This window comes from Phalacrocorax carbo, chromosome 1 (genome assembly GCF_963921805.1).
Source record: "Phalacrocorax carbo chromosome 1, bPhaCar2.1, whole genome shotgun sequence".
In the NCBI taxonomy this organism is placed as follows: Eukaryota; Metazoa; Chordata; class Aves; order Suliformes; family Phalacrocoracidae; genus Phalacrocorax; species Phalacrocorax carbo.
In genome coordinates this window covers 75,499,811-75,519,288 of record NC_087513.1, presented here as the reverse complement: position 1 = coordinate 75,519,288, position 19,478 = coordinate 75,499,811, and the positions used below count along the sequence as shown (strand labels likewise).

Here is a 19,478-nt window from a genome sequence, read left to right as displayed (position 1 = left end):
AGCAAGGTGGATGCTAAGGCTGTGTTTCCATATACCATTGATAACACTGGCAATTTAAATATTGCTGCTGCCCTCAGCTGCCACAAGGTTGGCTTCCTTTAGCTGTTCCCATTTTACTGCATGGATAGGAGCTGTTTAAATATGTTTTGACCAGCTGTTTTCCTTTACAGTAGCTGCAGTCTGTGCCAGACTGTAGGAGTGCAAACTCACTTGGCCCAGTTCTGTATGTTGGCCTTTCAAGAATTTAAAGTAAATTCAGGTCTTTTAAGCTGTTTAAGGCCTGATTTTGTACAGCCTTTAAGCACCTAAAAATGCAAGTATACTTGGAAATAGACATACACACACACACACACTCACTCTTAGTTTTCTCCTTAATGCCTGAAGTTCAAGAAATCAGCAATAATTTGGTATCTGTTTTCATCTGATAACACAATGGGTGTTCCTCCAAAGCATGAGGTGTGTTGGCTGTTTTGTCAGGCTAGTTCTCAGGGCACTATAGGTGGGGTTGCTGATCGCTGTCAAAAGCACATCTGTAAATCACAGGAGGACAGAAAATGGCAGTTACATATACTGAATGTTGTGGAGTTCAGGCAGGAATGAGTGGCGTTAGAGGAAGAATGGTTGGTTTTAATGAGGTCTCAGGATTGTTCTGAGATAAGGCACATATCCCATGATTATTTTGCAAGGTAGTAAATGCTGAGAATTAGTTCCTTTTAGTACCACTATTTTTTTTTTTTAATAATATAAACATACAGAGCAGTTCTAGCTGAGTAATTAACATCAACTGGGAATATTTGTATATATTGCAGAAAGTGGCACAGGTTACAGTTTAATGACATTTCCACAGTAAAATCCCAAACCATGAAGTACTCATTTGGATACAACCCAGAACTCATGTCAAATCCATTGAAAAATTTCCAGAGGCCTGCTAACTCAGATTGCAAAATAATCCTGATAACCTGGTTTAGAAAATGTATAGGTTCCTTCAAATGTAAGTGGTGACAAGTACCTGGAATCCCTTAGAACAAATTCTGAATTTCTGAAGTGTCTTTATCAGTCTTTACTAGTAGGCAAGGATGAAGCTGAGAAATCAGTGGAGCTGGTGCTGGGTAAAAATGAGCAGGTGAAAAGTGAAATACAGAATTGCCTCTTGAGTCTCTTTGAAAATCCTGAGCCTACAAGTGAAGATTCTAGCAAAGCTAATTCAAAATAGGAGAGTCAGTACATCTGCAGCGCATCCCTTATCTAGTAAATCGGGTATCTGTAATGCTTTGGCTTTGAAATTCAACATAGTAGCAACACAGTGAAACAGAATAATGTAATGAAAATACTATTTGGCCACTTTTATTATTTTTTTTCCTAGCTACCTGTTTCAATTAAAACGTCAAAGCACAGTAGTGCTCGTAAGTATGCATCTGGAAATTAAGTGTCTGTTTTGGTAAATATTCACATTAGGACACTTAGGGGTAAATTTTTCTTGCAGAGCATGGGGAGTTCCACACAGAAATCCTGTTAACAAATAATAGGATTTGTGTGCATAACTCACTGTGCATCACTTTGAAAGTTTACCCCCTGTAGCATAAGAGTTAGATAATTTTAGTCTTTGAAAAGTATGCTTTTCAGAGCTGGTCTTTTTCTACAGTATGTTATTGATGGCGCAGTCATAAATGCTTCTAAATAATCACGATCGAAACATTGTTTTCTTTCAGTGGTGGAGAACTTGGGTTATTGTGCATCTCAATGCTTTGTCTTGTACTGCAGAAAGTTGCAAAGGAAAAATTACATAGGTGCAAACATGATCTGTTTTGTAAGTGCACAATTTATGACTACAGATGGAAACCATGTAACCAAATGAGCAACAGGACAAGTGACAGATTAACAATAATATTTGCCCACAACAAAGACCTGTTCTGTATATAAAAATGTTGTGACTGCATGTAGAGGTCTTCTATTTGGACAAAAAAATGGGCATATGACAGCTAGGGTTATTTTTATAGGTCAACAGTAAAATTTTTTAATATACAAAATCAAAGTGTATTTTAAAAATGTTTTCTTCTCAGTCTAAGTCTGAATGCCCCAATGCTGAGGTTTTCACTAATCCAAACTGTTTTCTCTCTCCTGCTGTATTCATAGTGGAGACACTTTTCAGAGATACTGCCAAAAAAAAAAAAATCTTTCTTTTAATATGACACTTTACTGAGTTTCTTCATGGTGCAAAATTGGCCAGTTACCAGGCAAAAACTGGTTTTCTTGCAATGTCTCCAGTATTCTTTTTGCTATCCATATTGAAAATAGGCTGGCAATAGCATTTGTTTTGCAATATTTTGGCACTTAAGCTTCCAGCTTTCTATGGAACCTGGAACTGCAAAGGAAAGAAGAATTAAAAGACTACTAAAAAAATTGTTTAAAAAAAACCACCGTAGTTTGGTTTTAGAGAAGGGTTGTGCTTGTGATTCTTTATCTTATCTGAACCTGTTAATGAATCTCTGCACTAGTTACAACCTCAGGTTTATCAGTTAGCATTTCTGATGTAGGCAATTTGTATTAAGACAAGTGGGATTAATACCAGATTTGTGTAGGATCGAACAATGGCACATTTAAAATGTGGGGCGTCTCTGCCTAATGAGGGACAGCTGAGGGGTGTGGGTGGCCAGTTCTGCTCTCCTAGGAGAACTGTGTCATGAAGTCTGGTGCATTTTTTTTTTTTCTTTTCTTTAGAGTTGTACAAAAACTTTTGCCAGGCAAAGTGCATGTCTGCTCCTTCTCCTACTGAAGTTGCTGGCAAATCTCCTGTTGATTTTAGTGGAAGCAGAGCTGGACAGCAGCTGGACTCAACCTCATATTTAAAAGTGCTTTTTCCCTGGGGTGAATTAACACCCCAGTGTGCAAATAATTCTGCTGTTGGGTGTAGTATTTTACTGGTGAAAATACATCCGTTTCAACTATCGGTTGGCTATGAAAACATCTTGTTGCAAAAAGATCAAAACCAGGGAAAAGCTTACTCTGTGTAAAAACAAATGAACACCCCCCCAGAATAAACAACCTCCCCCAACTTGCAAACCCCCTGGAAGTTGCTGGCATCATGAACACAGAAATTTTCCAATTTATGGCTATAGTAGGGGTCAAGTCTCTGGGCCTTTCTTCCAAGCTCCCAGTTGTGCAACACCGTGTGTGTGGTAGCTGTGTGCCTCAGCTGATCCATTTTGGAGATGAGAAGGTGTCTGTGCCATCTTACATTTCAAGAGCAGGTTGAATTGTAATTTCAAGGGTTATAAAACTTCCGTGCCTGGTATCTTCACAGAAGCCACTTGAACAAAACTCACCCTTCCCCTACCATGTTTCATTTCATTTATAAATGATGAGAAGAAACATGTAAAAGTAGGTGTTTTTTAAACAGCCTTATTAGAAAGCCAGGCTTCTAACCTCATCTGTATTTACTACAGGAAAAGGTGACATGATGTCTTCATAGATGATGTGAGATGACATATGTTTGTCACCTAGCCTGTTCTAGTACAGACCATGAGATCTTCAAATAGTTTCTGTCTGAGAAGCCACCTCGTCGTGATTTAGTAACTGCCAGCAATAGAGTCTATCTCACCTCTTCTTAAGCTTTTCCAATAGCTAAATGTCATTACTGTTACATATATAAAAAAATCATAACCTGCAAACTGAATAACCCAATTGCCTCTACCTCTTTTCTAGCTGAATTTCTGTCTTCAGGTTCTCACTAGTGTGTCTTACACCTTTATCTTGTAGACTGAAGTCATCCATTAGCAGATTTCTCATGTAGATAGTCACAAACAGAGTTCATGTAGTTCATGTTTAGACTGATAAGTGCAGTAGATTGAAAGCCTTGAATTTCTGATGAGAAGGCATGTTTTATTCTCTAATCAGTCTTGTGGAGCTTCTCCAAACCTAATCCAATTTGTCAGCCTCCTTCCTGAATTCGGGACACCAGCTTGCAATGCAGTATTCCTACAGTGACATGCCCCTGCATATGGAGAAGTAAGATAGTCGCATGAATCCTACATAATAGCTCTTGTTATCCTTTTCAGAGTCATGTGATTTTGGGGAGTTGTCACTTCGCTGATTTTTCTCCAAGACCATCCATTTTTCCCTAGAGTCATGGCCTCCTAGAACAGAGTCCTCCATTTTATGGTGTACGGCATTTTATTGTTATTACTTCTATAACTAGACATACAGAGGTTTGGACATAATGAGGCTCGTATTATTTGCTTCTAGTCAGTTTAATAAATTATGCTTAAATTGTTATCAGTGACTTACCTCATCCCCGTTTCTTCTTGTGTCCTTTCTAAATGCTATTAATAATTATTTTCTGTATTCTTCCAATTCATTGAAAAAAAAATCAGGCGGATAATAAATATTTCATGAGGTTGCCCATACTCTTGTTTATGATTTCTTGCTTTAAACTGCATGTTGAATTCTGTCAGTCACTTAGCTGTCAAGGCATTTGATAACTAGCCTTATGGGGTTACTTAATAAAAAAATTTGAATTACAGGATTTTGTCACACCACCATCACACTCTAGTTTATCCAACTAGAGTGCTATTTTCATTATTAGCAAAACCAGAAGATAATCTTAAGAACTTTGAGAAGGTCTATTTTTCTTAAATCCATATTGAGGCAATTATTACCACATGATTCCAGTATTATAACTGCCATTGGTTCACAGCAGCTTCCTTTAATTTTGTATTAATGGAGCTCAAAATTAACTATTCCTTTGATATTCACAGAACTGATATCGAACTTACTGTAGTGGGTTTGATATAAATAAAAAGTGTACTCCCTTGTACTTTTTTAAGAGTGTCATTGCATGTTAGATTTCTCCTGGTTCTCTGGGATCTTGTTTCTGTCCAAATTTTCTGAAAACATATATTAGTAAACCAGAGATCCCAGCCAGCTCCTCTTTTATACTTCACTGCAAGTTATTCAGATCTGAAGATTTAACATGCCTAAATTCTGTGCATCCTCTTGGACTAATACTGGAATATAATTACAACATCATCCACTGTAGTATAGAAATATTTGTTGGACGTGGCTGCCTATTCTGTGTTATGACGGATAATCTGCACAGTTCTGCTTCATTATTTTAATGTAGAGTGAAAACCAGAGGAGATCTCCAGATCATCTAGTTCAGCCTTCTGAACGCCATAAATATAATTCCAATACCTTAAGAAATGTGCAAAGTTATATAAGGGAGGACAAATAATTTTTGGCAGTGTTATACAGGGAGTAGTATTATACAGTGAGCTCTTGCTGATGCAGGTATCCACGATAAGCCTTACGTACCTTTCTCAGTCATTGCTTCCCCACGGAGAACACCCCATCCTTATGTGGAACTAGCCTTTTGCAGGCTCAGAGAAGAAAAATGAATAAACCATTGTATTAAGGCATTTAAGACAAGTTTAAAGACTGACTAGTATAATGAAATACGGACTGAGAAAACGTAATTTGTTTGTGTCTATGTGTTCCTATTGGAATAATTTTTCCCTATTGGAAACTTTTATCTGTCGATCCCTAGGTATTTAAAACTGCAACAACAATAGCCAGTTGTTTCTTTTTTGTGTCCTCAGTCTTTATCCTAGCTTTTGTTAGAGACAATACAGTGGTATTCATGGGTAACAATAAGACCGTTATGTTTCACTGTGGTTTTTTTTCAAAGCTATACAATGTTCTAGCCATTATAGAACGATTGCAGTCAGCTGAGTGATGTTTACATGCCACTTCCATACCCTAGTAAGAGGTATAAGGGAAAATGTATTGTAGCCAGCAGGGGAGAGATTCCGCTTGGAAGGTGGGGACTTCTGCCATGTGTAGAAACCTAGTTAGGGAGGATAGCACTGTGCTGCCTAGTGTGCTTTTATTTTTGGCCTCTGCTTCAGTAACGTGAGTGTCAGTAATAGTTGCTGGAAACTGCTTATTCATGCTACTGCAGTGATCATTTGCTTCTGGGCAATATTAATTTTGTGGCTGTACTAAGTTAGGAAACCGTTTACAAGGACATCAATGGCATGGCTGTCTCACTTGCTTTGGCAGCAGTTCGTCTTGTCTGTCCACATGATGGGGCCGTACTTGACTATGTTTTCTGGCATTCCCATAAAAGCATACCCAGACACCTACGTCAGCAGGATTGGCACTTCTTCTGGGAGCCGGGTCTTTCCAGTGTTTTCTAGCATGGTGCCTCACAGTTTTTTGGTAATGGGATGGACTACACGGCACCAGGCTTGCTGGTGTCAGATGGGATTCACCTTTCCCAAAGGGGGAGGTGGGTCTATGCTCATGAGCTAGCAGGGCTCATTGACAGAGCTTTAAACTAGACTTTAAGGGGGAGAGGGATAACATCAGGCTTGCCCATGACAAGCTATGGGATGAAACACCAAGGTTAGAGGGACAGGGTGCTAGTGAGGGCCCTCAGCCTGTTCCTCTGAGATGCGCTGGCTACACTGCAGCACACGAAGTCTTATGGAGATGAGCCAGGGGCTCCTGAGGTAGTAGGAGCCAAGAGGGAAACACTGGTGAAACACCTCAAAGGAATTAAGGGGTGTTCCTCTAAAAAGGTGACACAACTGACAGCCCAGCTGAAGTGCCTCTACACCAGTGCATGCAGCATGGACAACAAACAGAAGGAGTTGGAAGCCACCATACTGCTAGAAAGCTTAAGCCCCAGTTGCCATTACTGAAACTCGGTGGACAAATCCTATGACTGGAGTGCAGCTGTTGATGGCTACAGGCTGTTCAGAAGGGACAGGCAAGGAAGGAGAGGCGGAGATGTTGCCCTCTGCATCAAGAAATGGATAAAGTGTGAAGAACTGTCTCTGAAGAATAGCCCCAAGCAGGTTGAAAGCTTATGGTTAAGAATCAGAGACTGAGGCAACAAAGGCAACCTTGTGATTGGTATCTACTACAGGCTGTCTGATCAAGGGGAGTCTATTTACAAAGCCTTACTCCAGCTACAGGAAGCCTTGTACTCACAGGCTTTCGTTCTGCTGGGGGACTTCAGCCACCCTGACAGCTGCTGGAAAAGTAGCACAGCAAGCTGTAAGCAATCCAGGAGACTCCTGGAGTACATTGAGGATAACTTCTTCAGCCAGGTGATAGACAGCCCTACCAGAGGGGATGCGATACTGGACCTCATGGTCACCAACACAAGTGAGCTAATCGGTGACTTCAAGACTGGAGGCAGCCTGGGCTGCAGTGATCATTCACTGGTGGAGTTTGCAGTCCTCAGGGATACAGGTCAGGTGAAGAGCAAAGTTAGGACCCTGAATTTTAAGAAAGCAAAATTCCAGCTCTTCAAGGAATTAGTCAATAGGACCCCCTGGGAAACAGCCCTCAGGATCAAGGGAGCAGAACAGAGCTGGCAGATTTTTAAGGACACTTTCCGCAGACTACAAGAGCTTTTGATCCCCAGGTGTAAGAAATCAGGAAAGGAAGGCAAGATACTGGCATGGCTGAATTGAGACCTGCTGGTCAAAGTAAAGGGGAAGAAGGAAGTGCACAGGCAGTGAAAGCAGGGACAGGTGTCCTGGGAAGAGTGTAGGGACATCGCCCAGTTGTGTAGGGATGGGGTCAGGAAGGCCAAGGTACAGCTGGAGCTGAACTTGGCAAGGGGCGCAAATAATAATAAGAAGAGCTTGTACAGGTATGTCAGCCAGAAAAGGAAGGTCAAAGAAAGCTCTACTCTGCATTGCTGCAGCCTCACCTTGAGTGCTGTGTGCAGTTTTGGGCGCCACAGTACATTAAGGATATAAAGCTACTAGAGGGTGTCCGGAGGAGGGCCATGAAGTTGATGAAGAGTTTAGAAGGGAAGTTTTATCAGGAGTGGCTAAAGTCACTTGGTTTGTTCAGCCTGGAGAAGGGGAGACAGGGGAGACCTCACAGCGGTCTGCAGCTTCCTCACAAGGGGAGGAGGAGGGGCAGGTGTTGATCTCTTCTCTCTGGTGACCAATGATAGGACCCGAGGGAATGGCAGGAAGATGTGCCAGGGGAGGTTTAGGTTGGATATTAGGAAAAGGTTCTTCACCCAGAGGGTGGTGGAGCAGTGGAACAGGCTCCCCAGGGAAGAAGTGACGGCACCAAGCCTGACGCTATTCAGGAAGCACTCGGACAGCACCCTCAGAGATATGGTGTGAATTTTGGGGTTGTCCTGTGCATGGACAGGAGTTGGCCTTTATGATCCTTGTGGGTCCCTTCCAACTCAAGACATTTTATGATTCTGTAATACCCCACCTCATGAACAAGACTGGCAAACTGGTAACAACAGATGAGGAGAAGGCTGAGGTACTCAACAAATTTTTTGCCTCAGTCTTCACTAGCAATCTCCCCACACCTCTTGAGTTGATGGACTGCAAGACAGACTGGGGGAGCAAAGTCCTTCCCACTGTAAGAGGAGATCACGTTTGTGACCACCTGTCAGTCTCCCCTCTGTGCCTGGGAAGATCATGGAACAGATCCTCCTAGAAGCTATGCTAAGGCACATGGAGGACAGGAAGGTGATTTGGGACAGCCAGCATGGCTTCACCAAGGGCAAGTCCTGCCTGACCAACCTAGTGGCCTTCTGTAATGGAGTGACTACGTCAGTGGACAAGGAAAGAGCTATGGATGTCATCTATCTGGACTTCTGTAAGGCCTTTGACACTGCCCCACAACATCCTTCTCTCTAAATTGGGTAAGTACAGATTTGATGGGTGGACTGCTTGGTGGATAAGGATTTGGTTGGACGGTCACATCCAGAGGGTAATGGTCAATGGCAGATGACACCAAGCTGAGTGGTGCAGTTGACACACCTGAGGGACAGGATGCCATCCAGAGGGACCTGGACAAGGGTGAGAAGTGGGCCCATTTGAACCTCATGAGGTTTAACAAGGTGCAAGGTCTTGCACCGGGGTTGGGGCAACCCCTGGTATCAATACAGGCCGGAGCATGAAGGGAATTGAGAGCAGCCGTGCAGAGAAGGACTTGGGGGTACGTACTGGTGGATGAAAAGCTGGACATGAGCCGGCAGTGTACACTTGCAGCCCAGAAAGCCAACCGTATACTGGGCTGCATCAAAAGCAGCATGGCCAGCAGGTCAAGGGAGGTGATTCTGCCCCTCTACTCCACTCTGGTGAGACCCCGCCTGGAGTACTGCATCCAGCTCTGGAGCCCTCAGCACAAGAAGGACATGGAGCTGTTGAAGCAGGTCCAGAGGAGGACCACAAAAAATGATGAGGGGGTGGAGCACCCCTCCTATGAAGAAAGGCTGAAAGAATTGGGGTTGTTCAGCCTGGAGAAGAAAAGGCTCCAAGGAGACCTTATTGCAGCCTTCCAGTACTAAAAGGGAGCTTAGTTTGGATATGGGTGGAGCAGGATTCCCCATTCCATAGCCAGCTGGAGAAGCATCTTCATATCACTGCTCCTCCTGGTGTCTTTGAAGGTAACAAGGCAGCAAGAAGATCTGAGATCTGCCAACAGTTAACTTACATCTAGGCAATAAGACCCAAGTGCTAAATCATTTAGTTTATTAGTCAAATGCTATTTCATGGTCTTACACGTTCTTCCTGATAAAATAAAGGCTGTTTTGATTGAACAATAAAGCTTGTGACCACAGGTATTATTCTTAACTGTATATAGATGGCTTCTGGTGTTTCTTCCCGTGTCTGCACTGTGACTGTATAATTTACTATCGTGCTCTGTTAGTCATCAACAGACTGCATAGATTGCTGGTTGAGGATATTGCCCCAAGCTGAGTGGTTAATTGAGTGGTATGGCAAATGCCAGCCTTTCTGAGTAAAAGATCTTGTCTCAATGCAGTACCCGTTCTGGATTGGGTCCTAGTCTGGAGTTAGGAAGGGTTTCTGCTCTAGGATCCTATTTGTGTGATACGATTTTATGATTCTGTGATATATATGCCTGAGAGGGTTTGAAAAGGGACTTTATCTTGGTTCTTAGTCCATGTTTCTCAGTTCTGGTGGGAAATTTTTCCTCTTTAATAATACGTTTGGCTTCTTCAGGAGATGTGGAAACTGAGGTTCACTTTCCTTTTAAGACACTGGTGTTTGGTCACTGCTAGAGACAGGATGTTGAGCAGGAGGAGCTGGTGCTCTTAGCTGTCTCAAAATCTCTTATGACCTTGGTTAGTGTACCTTGTCCATGCATGCAGGGTTAAACCCCATCACTGGCTGGGGAGGAATCCGTCTCTCTGTGAGGTCCTCAGAGACTTCCAGTTCTTTGACTTCCTCTGTAGCATAGGGCATGCTAGCTTAAGCTCACCCGGAGAATCCACCTAATAAATTCTCTGGCACTGCAGATGTGTAGGTGATGATTTTTATTTTTCTTGCTGCTTTTGTGTTTATGGCTTTTGATATTTTCCTATAGGCCTTGCACTTTTCTTGGCTGTTTGAAGGAACTCTGTTTTAGACTATTATCAAATGAAAGCATCAAAATATGAGAACTAGGAAAGAATGGCTGTCTTGTGTTGTTGGGTTAGACATACAGAATGCTGCATTCTGGTACTTGTTTGAGGTGGACAAGCCCATTGTCCTTGAGGTCTGTGAAGCAGTGAAGCCCCACCGTGGCATGTGGTTGCTCTTGGAAATATTGCTAAGTTAACAGAGAAGTGGGAGTGTGAGTAGTGCTTCTTGACGTGTTTCTGGGACTTACTTCCTCACTCCTTGCTGTCTGTGGTGGCCACAGAGATGTTCCTATTGAAAGGTGACTGCTGTGCTAATGTGCAGGCACTGGTGAGCTGGTCAGTACTGAGACTGGCTCTTGTGCGTGCATTTTTAAGAACTGTTTTTCATTAAAATGAGTAGGTGAGTAAAAGTAAGGAAGAAGTTGTCCCATTTTACTGTCAAGCTGTTGAAATGAACAATTTTTCCCCTTCTGTGGGTAATCATCAGAGACCTTGCCATACTTTTTTCTTTATAAAAACTTAGGTTACACATACACCTACAGTTGTTGTGTCACCTACTGCCTCTGTAAAGCTGAGTGTTGACTGCAGGTGTTCCCAGGAGACTGAAGGGAAAATAAAAACACCAAGTAATTGGTACCCCCACTCTTAATTCAATGTGTTTTGTGTGGCAGAACACATGCAAAATGAAAGGGAAGGTATTCAGAGAGCTGCATGCAAATTTTGACTGGTTGTGGTTTTGGAAGTAAAGGAACAAGGAGATACAGAGAAGCTTTTTAAGCAATTCTATCAAATGTCATATCTCTGTTTTAATATTTCATGTGATGTGGTGTCTTCAAGATGATCAGCTGGATTATCTGAGATCAGAGAAAAGGGAGTGATACTACTCAGCTGCAGAAAATAGGAAGAAAGTACTGCCATGGCAGGGTAGGGCACAGACACACTGACTGCAGAGCATTGGCTCTTTGTAGAATTTGTTTCAATATACACATCTTACAGATAGCCAGGTAAAATTATTGAGGTGGAGGTATGTGATTCATAATCAATAATTTTAAAAGAAACTTCAAAGAAAGTTTGTACGACAATACTTTAGGATTCTTCCCATGAGATTTTTTAGATAAGATTATTAGATGTTTGTTTTCTGGATAGCTTTACTATTTGTATGCTTACTAATTATAACAGAAAGACCTAATAAATTATGTATCTGTGTTAAACCGCTCGCTTTTCAAACAAAGGAAATTGGCCACAACTCTTCTATTTTTATCTTTCTCTTAAAGGGCAACACTTTAAGGAAAATACTCCTGTATCGCTACTTTAAAGGAGAATATGGAAGTGGTATGAATGGGCCTCTGTCTGCCAGCTACAGCAAAACTGCACAAGTGGGAGGTAAATCAACACAGTAATTTAAAGAGAACAAAATTAGCAGAACCATTTTTTCTAATAGGCACATTGGAAGTACTCCAGGGGTTCAGTTGGTAAATAAATCAAACACGTTCTGTAACCAGTCAGAAGAAAGGTAGCATCAGACGTCCCCTATTTTAAGTTGCACAAACTTGTCTCAGATGGCTAGTGTGCATTTGGTGGTACTGAAGTAGAGACTTTCCCCATGCCCCCAATCAATAATTCAGTTCCAATTGTTACCACCATTTTAATTTGCCACATTCGGAAATCCAGAAAAGCACAAAACATTTGAACAAAGATGTTGCTGTTTCTGGAAACTAAAAAAAAATTTTGAAATTCCAGATCCTTCACTGATACAAGAAAAAAATAAGATATAAGGAAGAGCTTCTCACAAAGATACTGGCTAGGCAATGGAACAGATTTCCCCGAGAGGCTGGAGAATGTGTCAGTTCTTGTTATAACTTTACCAGACAAGACTCTGATGAACCTGCTCTAACTACCCGTGAGCAGGAATTTTGAGTGGATGATCTCTGTAGGTCCCTTATAACCTAATATTTTGTATGAATCTTTTACAGAAGCCACGGGAAGTTACTGTAGGGTGGTTTCTAATAAAACCCAAAGTAGCGTATGTCGTAGGAGATGAGGCAAAAGCTAGGTATAGAGCCAGGTCAAAATACTTGCCATTGCATTTTCAGCATATATTAAAGGTATGCCCAGATTTGTGGGCATTTCCAAATGTTACCCAGCTGATCCTCCTTGACTACTTCAGTGTAGACACTGGAAATGTTTACAGTCTTAATATCCCATACACCAAACTGCTCCCTAACAAATCGGAGAGTAAAGATTTACTGGTTTTTTAGTTCTCTCTCGAAAAAGTGTGTGGATGACTTCATCACAAACAAAATCTGAACCCTTTTAATCAGTTTAATCAAAGCAGTACTGACTGATTAAAGCAGTACTATATTTTTCCTAATGAAGTAAACGCAGGTAAATCTCTATAAAAGTTAGTATAGCAGGAAAGATGATAATATGTGATAATAAAAGATGGTTGATTTAATGAGCTAATACAATTTAACATAACTCCTAAAAACCACACCTCTAATTTGGATTAACTCAAGTCTCTCTTCTTAAATAACATCATTGTGATGTTAATGGTCTAGAAGTTATATTGGCAGAAGCATTTAGCTAGAAGGTCATACCCATAACCAGAGAGGATTTATCAGTACACAGTTTTTGTATAGATTAGGCCTGAGATTGAAAAGCAGACTCAAAAGTGGTCCCAGAGCACTGACCATACACACAGTTCAGCTTGTGGAATTAAAAAAGGGGTTTGGTGGACAAATCAGTGTCATTTCCAAGTTCTTTATTGTCTGAATATCACGACAGAACAATGGTTCAGGGTTTTGTTTTATTTCTTATTCTTAGAGCCCAACATTGTAGTTTCACACAAAAATCCTGTCTTTATCAAGGGGAATTTTGCCTAAAACAGAATTCAAAATTAAACTTATTACATTGCTACTGTGTGCATAAGACAAATTATTATTACTAATAGATTAATTTTTGTATACATATGTTCAACATGAATGGTCTGTATTTGTCTAATTTGCAGGTGGATTTTCAGGACAAGACTCAGATAAATCTGGGGTAACCATGTTTGATATTCAGTGCCTTCTGGATAAAGAAGGTGCATCAGAACTTATCATAGATGTTATAGTAAACACCAAAAATGACAGAATTTTCTCAGAAGGCATTTTGCTTGGTATTGCATTGCTTGAAGGTGGAAATACGCAAACACAGGTACTTAATTTACTTATTCACGTATTGATTTTCAAATATATGTAGTTTTCCACCTAAATGCATGTAGTTTTTCACCTATACATGAGAAAAAACGTCTTTACTGTGAGGGTGACAGAGCACTGGAACAGGCTGCCCAGGGAGGTTGTGGAGTCTCCTTCCCAGGACACATTCAAAACCCGCCTGGATGTGTTCCTGTGCCCCCTGATCTAGGTGACCCTGCTCAAGCAGGGGGGTTGGACAAGATGATCTCCAGAGGTCCCTTCCAACCCCTACCATTCTGTGAATCTATGTAGTCTGAAGATAAATAAAAAGAACGTTTTTGCTGTGAGTTGTGTTCTGTGGAAAGTTTATTGCTATAATACAAATATGCCCTGCTATTATGCAGTATCTCATAGTGTAGACTCTTCAACAGAAAAAAAAAACATTTTTCAGCTGTCCCTTTCTGTGTGGCACAGTGCTTCTTTTAATCTGGTTTTTGCCATATGACTATTATCTCCAGTTATTTCATATCTCTCTTTGTAAAATTAAAAAATACAATAATTTTAAGTTCATAATACCAATAAAATTGTTATTTTCTGGAAACGTTTAGGGACATTTATGAAAATTTCCAAAGAGAGAAAAACTGGCCATTTGAGAAAACCGGTATCCCAGTACATAGAAAATAACTGCTATAAACTACAGATTCTAGTTCTTGTGAGTGATAGCCCACTAACCCAACTTTAGCCAAATAAAGTGATTCTTTATTCTTACTCTATGGTCAGTAGAGTTATCATAAGAGAGGAGAGATGGTATGAATCACTCCCTGCATTTCCCCATATCTCATCATTGCCTGTGAAGGGAGCCTATATAACCAACTTATACCTCATTGCAAGAGTATAAAAGTTAAATGAGAGGAATCCCATCCTGTATCTTTATTCTATAAAAAAGATAATACAATCTGTGACCCTTAGAGAGCGTCCAGAAAATGTTAAAGAAGTGAGATTTTGTCGCAGCTTTCTAAAATGAATTGTTAGGGGCTGTAAAAGGCTTTTATTTTAAGATAGAGTTTGTAAACTGTTGAGAATGGTACTCAGCCTGCTTGACAGTAATACTAAGGGACTGGACTTAATAACCTAAAATATTAATTCCAATTCTGTGTGAAGCACAAAAAATGTATATAATCTAAGCTATAATATTAAATGTTAGATGTTACATGCTTCCTCTTGTTGTTACATAATAACAATTACTTTTCACTATTATTTGTAGATGGAATACTATAACTCTAGAATGCCTGGAGAAATGGAGAGTGTCACAAAGTAATTTAACTTCCAGTGTAATATTGTGACATTTTAAAGATTGCAAATAGCAGTGTTCACCATTTTATCCAAATTTTAAAATGTTGCTATCAATCTTTGTTACCAGCCTTGTATATCAATTTGTGAAAGAACTGGTCAGGCAGTGGCCAACATTTGTTCTGTGTAAGTGAAGTAATTATTCATCATTGGTTTCACAAAAAACAGTGTATTGTTTTATTTCTTCCTTAGAAGATTGATAACTGAAGAATGTATTTTTTGCAGTATTCGACTTACCAGCAACTTAAGGAGCAAAAAAAGTCAGAAAAATTCTTTAAAGTCCTGTATGACCGCATGAAAGCTGCTCAGCAGGAGATTCGATCGACAGTGACAGTGAACACTATTGATTTGGGGAGCAAAAAGAAAGATGATGATAGTGACCTAACTGTATCTGTTCCCAAAAAGAGAGGTAAGGAGGCACCCATGTAAAAGAGGGGAGAAGTGCATATTATTCAAGCCACATGTACTGCATCATTGATACTATGCTGCATTGATCAGTAAGCTTTAATATTAATCATCAGTAATTCGCACCTTTTGCCTGTTTTTCTCTAAATTACAGGCCATCTCTTAAGCTGGTTGCAAGGAATTAGCTTTGAAATCAGTGAAGCTATGCCAGTTTACACCAGTAGAAGATATAGAACCATATTTTTAGAGAAGCAGTAGAGGCTGCTGCTAATGGGGCTATTTCACAAGAGCAAGCACAGGAACTGATTTCCCACCCTGTGGTCCTTCCATTGTTCTCATCATTTATTGTATATGGGAGAGAAATAGTAGGGCTTTTTGTTTTAATGTTCTGTTTCACTCTGGTTTGTGGTTTATTTGGAACATGCTATCCCTGCATGAATGTTGCTTTGATATTCTTTGTAAGTTGCCTAGAGGTCTTTGAAAAGTTAGGCACCAGCAAAGAAAAAGTTGCATTCATTATTATTGTTTTCTTATTGTTTAATCAAACGAGGCGAAAGACTTTCAAAAATGAGGGAAAATTATCTTCTTTTCAGTAAAGGATTCCACCCTGCATCTGAAAGAGGGTATGAAAGGACAGTTAACAGAAGCGTCTTCTGCAACGTCCAAGGCTTACTCTGTGTATAGAAGAGAAATGGACCCAGAAATAGATCTTATGGGCTCAGGAACAGATGCTGCAAATGCAGAAGAGAAGTCTGCAGAAGAAGCAATCATGAGCCCTGCCATTGCAATCATGCAGCCAATACTGAGATTTCTTCAGCTGCTGTGCGAGAACCACAACCGAGAGCTGCAGGTAAAATGTTTTTGAGCTGAGCTCCGAAAGAAGTATTGCAGGAGCTGGAACTCTATAAGGCAAGAAAAACACATCTGTGCCTGGCTCCTGTTACAGTATAGGGGTGTCTGAAATGTTGTTGTTCTTTTGGTCCAAGGGATAAAATAACCCGTTTCAAGAACCGCTTGCATGCTCTGTTTGAGCTCATGTTTATGTCCTCAGAATTGCTTGGGGACTGCAGCATAGCCTCATGGAATTGAGAAGTGTCTAAATGTCCCTGTTAGTATGGTTTCTGTGCACAAATGGTAGATCACTTACCACAGGCTTGAAGACCACAGGAAGTTTCTGGGCAAAGTTGGGGTACTGCTCCTTTCCCTAGGTATTGTGATTGAAGGCTTTAAGATGCTATGTGTGTCCCTGCTATCAATTTCTCTGGTAAAAATTACTGTCCCCATAGCAACCTTTACAAAATGAATTTTCTGCAAATATACCTCAGTGCCACGTCCAGCAGCCTCCCTCAAAGCAGTGCTGGGGGTGGTTTGAGCTAAGCTTCCATTCTGCACTGACACTGCCAAGGAGCAGTTGTATTGTGTCACCATCCCTGCTCAGCCATGGGGCAACAAGCTTCCAGGAGAAGGGTCATAATAGGTGGATGGGGTAGGTACGCAGGTCATATGTAAGACATTTAAGGCCAGTGATGATGTTTGCGGAGTTCACTTTCCTAAGCCCTCCTTTCTCTACTGATTTAATCATAGAACCATGTCTCCTAAACCATGCCCGGAAGTGCCACGTCTACACGTCTTTTAAATACCTCCAGGGATGGTGAATCCACCACCTCTCTGGGCAGCCTCTTCCAATGCCTGACCACTCTTTCAGTGAAGAAATTTTTCCTAATATCTAATCTAAACCTCCCCTGACGCAGCTTGAAGCCATTTCCTCTCATTCTATTGCTAGTAACTTGGGAGAAGAGACCAACACCCTCCTCGCTACAACCTCCTTTCAGGTAGCTGTACAGAGCGGTAAAGTCTCCCCTCAGCCTTTTCTCCAGACTAAATCAGATAATGGTTCTCAACTGCTGCACTAAGGCATAATATATTTTCTACAGTGCAGTGTGTACTTCAGTATCTAAGGTACAGTGGTCATATGGTCGTAAATTGTTCTCTCTAATATTTTCATGAAAAAGACTGTGTTTGACTTGTCTCTAACTCTTGGGTTTTTTGGCGTTCCTTCTCTCCACCCACCAGAATTTTTTAAGACATCAGAACAATAAAACAAATTACAACCTTGTTTGTGAGACCCTTCAGTTTTTGGACTGTATCTGTGGAAGCACGACAGGTGGACTGGGCTTATTGGGGCTTTACATCAATGAGAGGAATGTGGCTCTTGTGAACCAGACACTGGAAAGCTTGACTGAATATTGCCAAGGTCCATGCCATGAAAATCAGGTAGGGCTCAAATAACTTGTGGATATGTACCTGAATGTATGGTATCTGTGTGCTTGTCATAAACCTTTTGCTGTTCTTAACATAAATTCAGTTGTAATTGCTATGACTAGGCTTTACACCTTTCAAGCTTTCATAAGGCCTGAGCAATTCTTTTAAGTCAGAACTCAATATACTCTCTTCCTGTAGTATGTCTGCTTCTGTGGAAGGCGTCCAGTCCTTTTTTGAGGGTTTAGTGTCTCATGTCAGTGGGTCCATGGCTTAAATCTCACTTTGTGGGCCTGGATTTTGAGTCACAGTTGTGGAAGTACATTGCATACATAATCTTGTTTTCTTCATTTTCATTCATTTTGCCTTTGCTGCTGTTTATATAGGTTGCTAACATTTACTTTTCTTAATTCACATAACTGCTACAAAGTTTTACTTACCATCCCACTATACTACCTATCAGCATATTTAACTATATCAGCAGTGAAATGGGTGAGGCTAAAGATCATGCTTCTAATCTTCTGTGCCTTGCTTGATGCAGTCTTTTTAAGTCATATAGCTGTGCCTTTTGGTAGATGTCTCTAGTGCTGTACTGAGGCAGTATAGAAAGGTAAAGGATGTAGCTACATGTTGCTATATTTGATCCGAAGAGGACTGTAGTAAAGTTGTCACAGTTCCCATTAGCAATGGGAAAATTGCGGTGGGTGAAATTACAGAGGCAATCTATTCTTGATACTAGAAATAGCTGAAGAAATAAATGCAGTATTAATGCAACTTCATTAACATGCACAAATGAAGTGCAGAGTGCTGGTAATCAACAGTCTTTACTTAATGTTTTTAAAACAAACAAATAGAAATCCTTTAGTGGACTAAATTTTAAACAGTGATATTTGATTCACTAATGGATGGGAAGAAAATCTGTCAAAAAAGAATAATTACAGGACTGGAGATTAAAAAAAACCCAAACCTATGTTTCAAGTTAACTTGTTCCCCAACAAGTTTACTTGAATAACACTGATAATGGAAGGGAATGATTAGTTACACTTTAATTACTTAGATCTACCTGCTGGGAAGTTGCTTGGGATTTGAGTTACGCTTGTCCACACCAACTGCAAGTCTGATTCAGTGTATTTCAGAGGCAAATGCTCCACACTCTCATTTTCATTTTTTCCCTTCTTTCTCTCTTTCTTGAAAACTTTTCCTATCCTATTTTCCTATAAACCTGTTAGAAAAAAATACCATAGGCTTGTAAAACTGACAGTTATTTACAAGGCTCAGAAGGTCCTCCTGGACCCACTGTAAAAGCATTTCAGAAGTACTGTTGGTCATAATCACAGTTTTGAATTCCATGTCCAGAAATGTCCTTCTGTGCATGCGCACATAGAAAACCTTAATTTTTGCAAACACTTCATGCTATAAGAGCAATATTGATGCTCGCTGCTAAATGGAAATTAAGAATTTAAGTGTGCAAATTTGATTGTGCCTACATTCAAGCATGTCTTTTATGTCTGTGTGTGTGTGTTCAGCTGAATCTGGCAGTGCTTTTGTGGCTGCTGTCTCTGACTTGTACCACTTGATGCCAAGTCCTGCATAATGCACTGCAAGCATATTTTAGCTTGCACCACCTTTTTTCCAGTTTTGTACTTCATGACGGGTAGTGTTGGGGTTAGTTCTGTGTTACACAGGCATTCCCCAGCACCCCTTGTGGCACATTTTCAGGCTGCTCTGCTTTGGCTGGGAGGTTCATTGCTGTTACAAGGTCTTTCAAGTTCTGGGTCCTTGTTTTGGAAATCTGCTGATGTGCATATTCTCTCTCCCTCTCCCTTCACCTGTCCTGTCTCCCTCTTTTCCCCTCTCCTTCCCTCCCTCTTCCC

At 40.7% G+C, this 19,478-nt stretch overlaps 1 protein-coding gene across 3 annotated transcripts in view; it reads left to right on the top strand.

Moving 5' to 3' along the window:
- The window catches only part of ITPR2 (inositol 1,4,5-trisphosphate receptor type 2), a 279,885-nt gene that overhangs the window by 185,436 nt on the left and 74,971 nt on the right, over positions 1 to 19,478 (top strand). For all 3 annotated transcript variants that reach the window (XM_064460370.1, XM_064460362.1, XM_064460379.1), the window contains 5 exons: positions 11,689 to 11,797; positions 13,422 to 13,609; positions 15,166 to 15,349; positions 15,939 to 16,195; positions 17,419 to 17,619. In XM_064460370.1, coding sequence (XP_064316440.1) covers positions 11,689 to 11,797; positions 13,422 to 13,609; positions 15,166 to 15,349; positions 15,939 to 16,195; positions 17,419 to 17,619 — 939 coding nt within the window. The remainder of the gene's footprint in view (positions 1 to 11,688; positions 11,798 to 13,421; positions 13,610 to 15,165; positions 15,350 to 15,938; positions 16,196 to 17,418; positions 17,620 to 19,478) is intronic.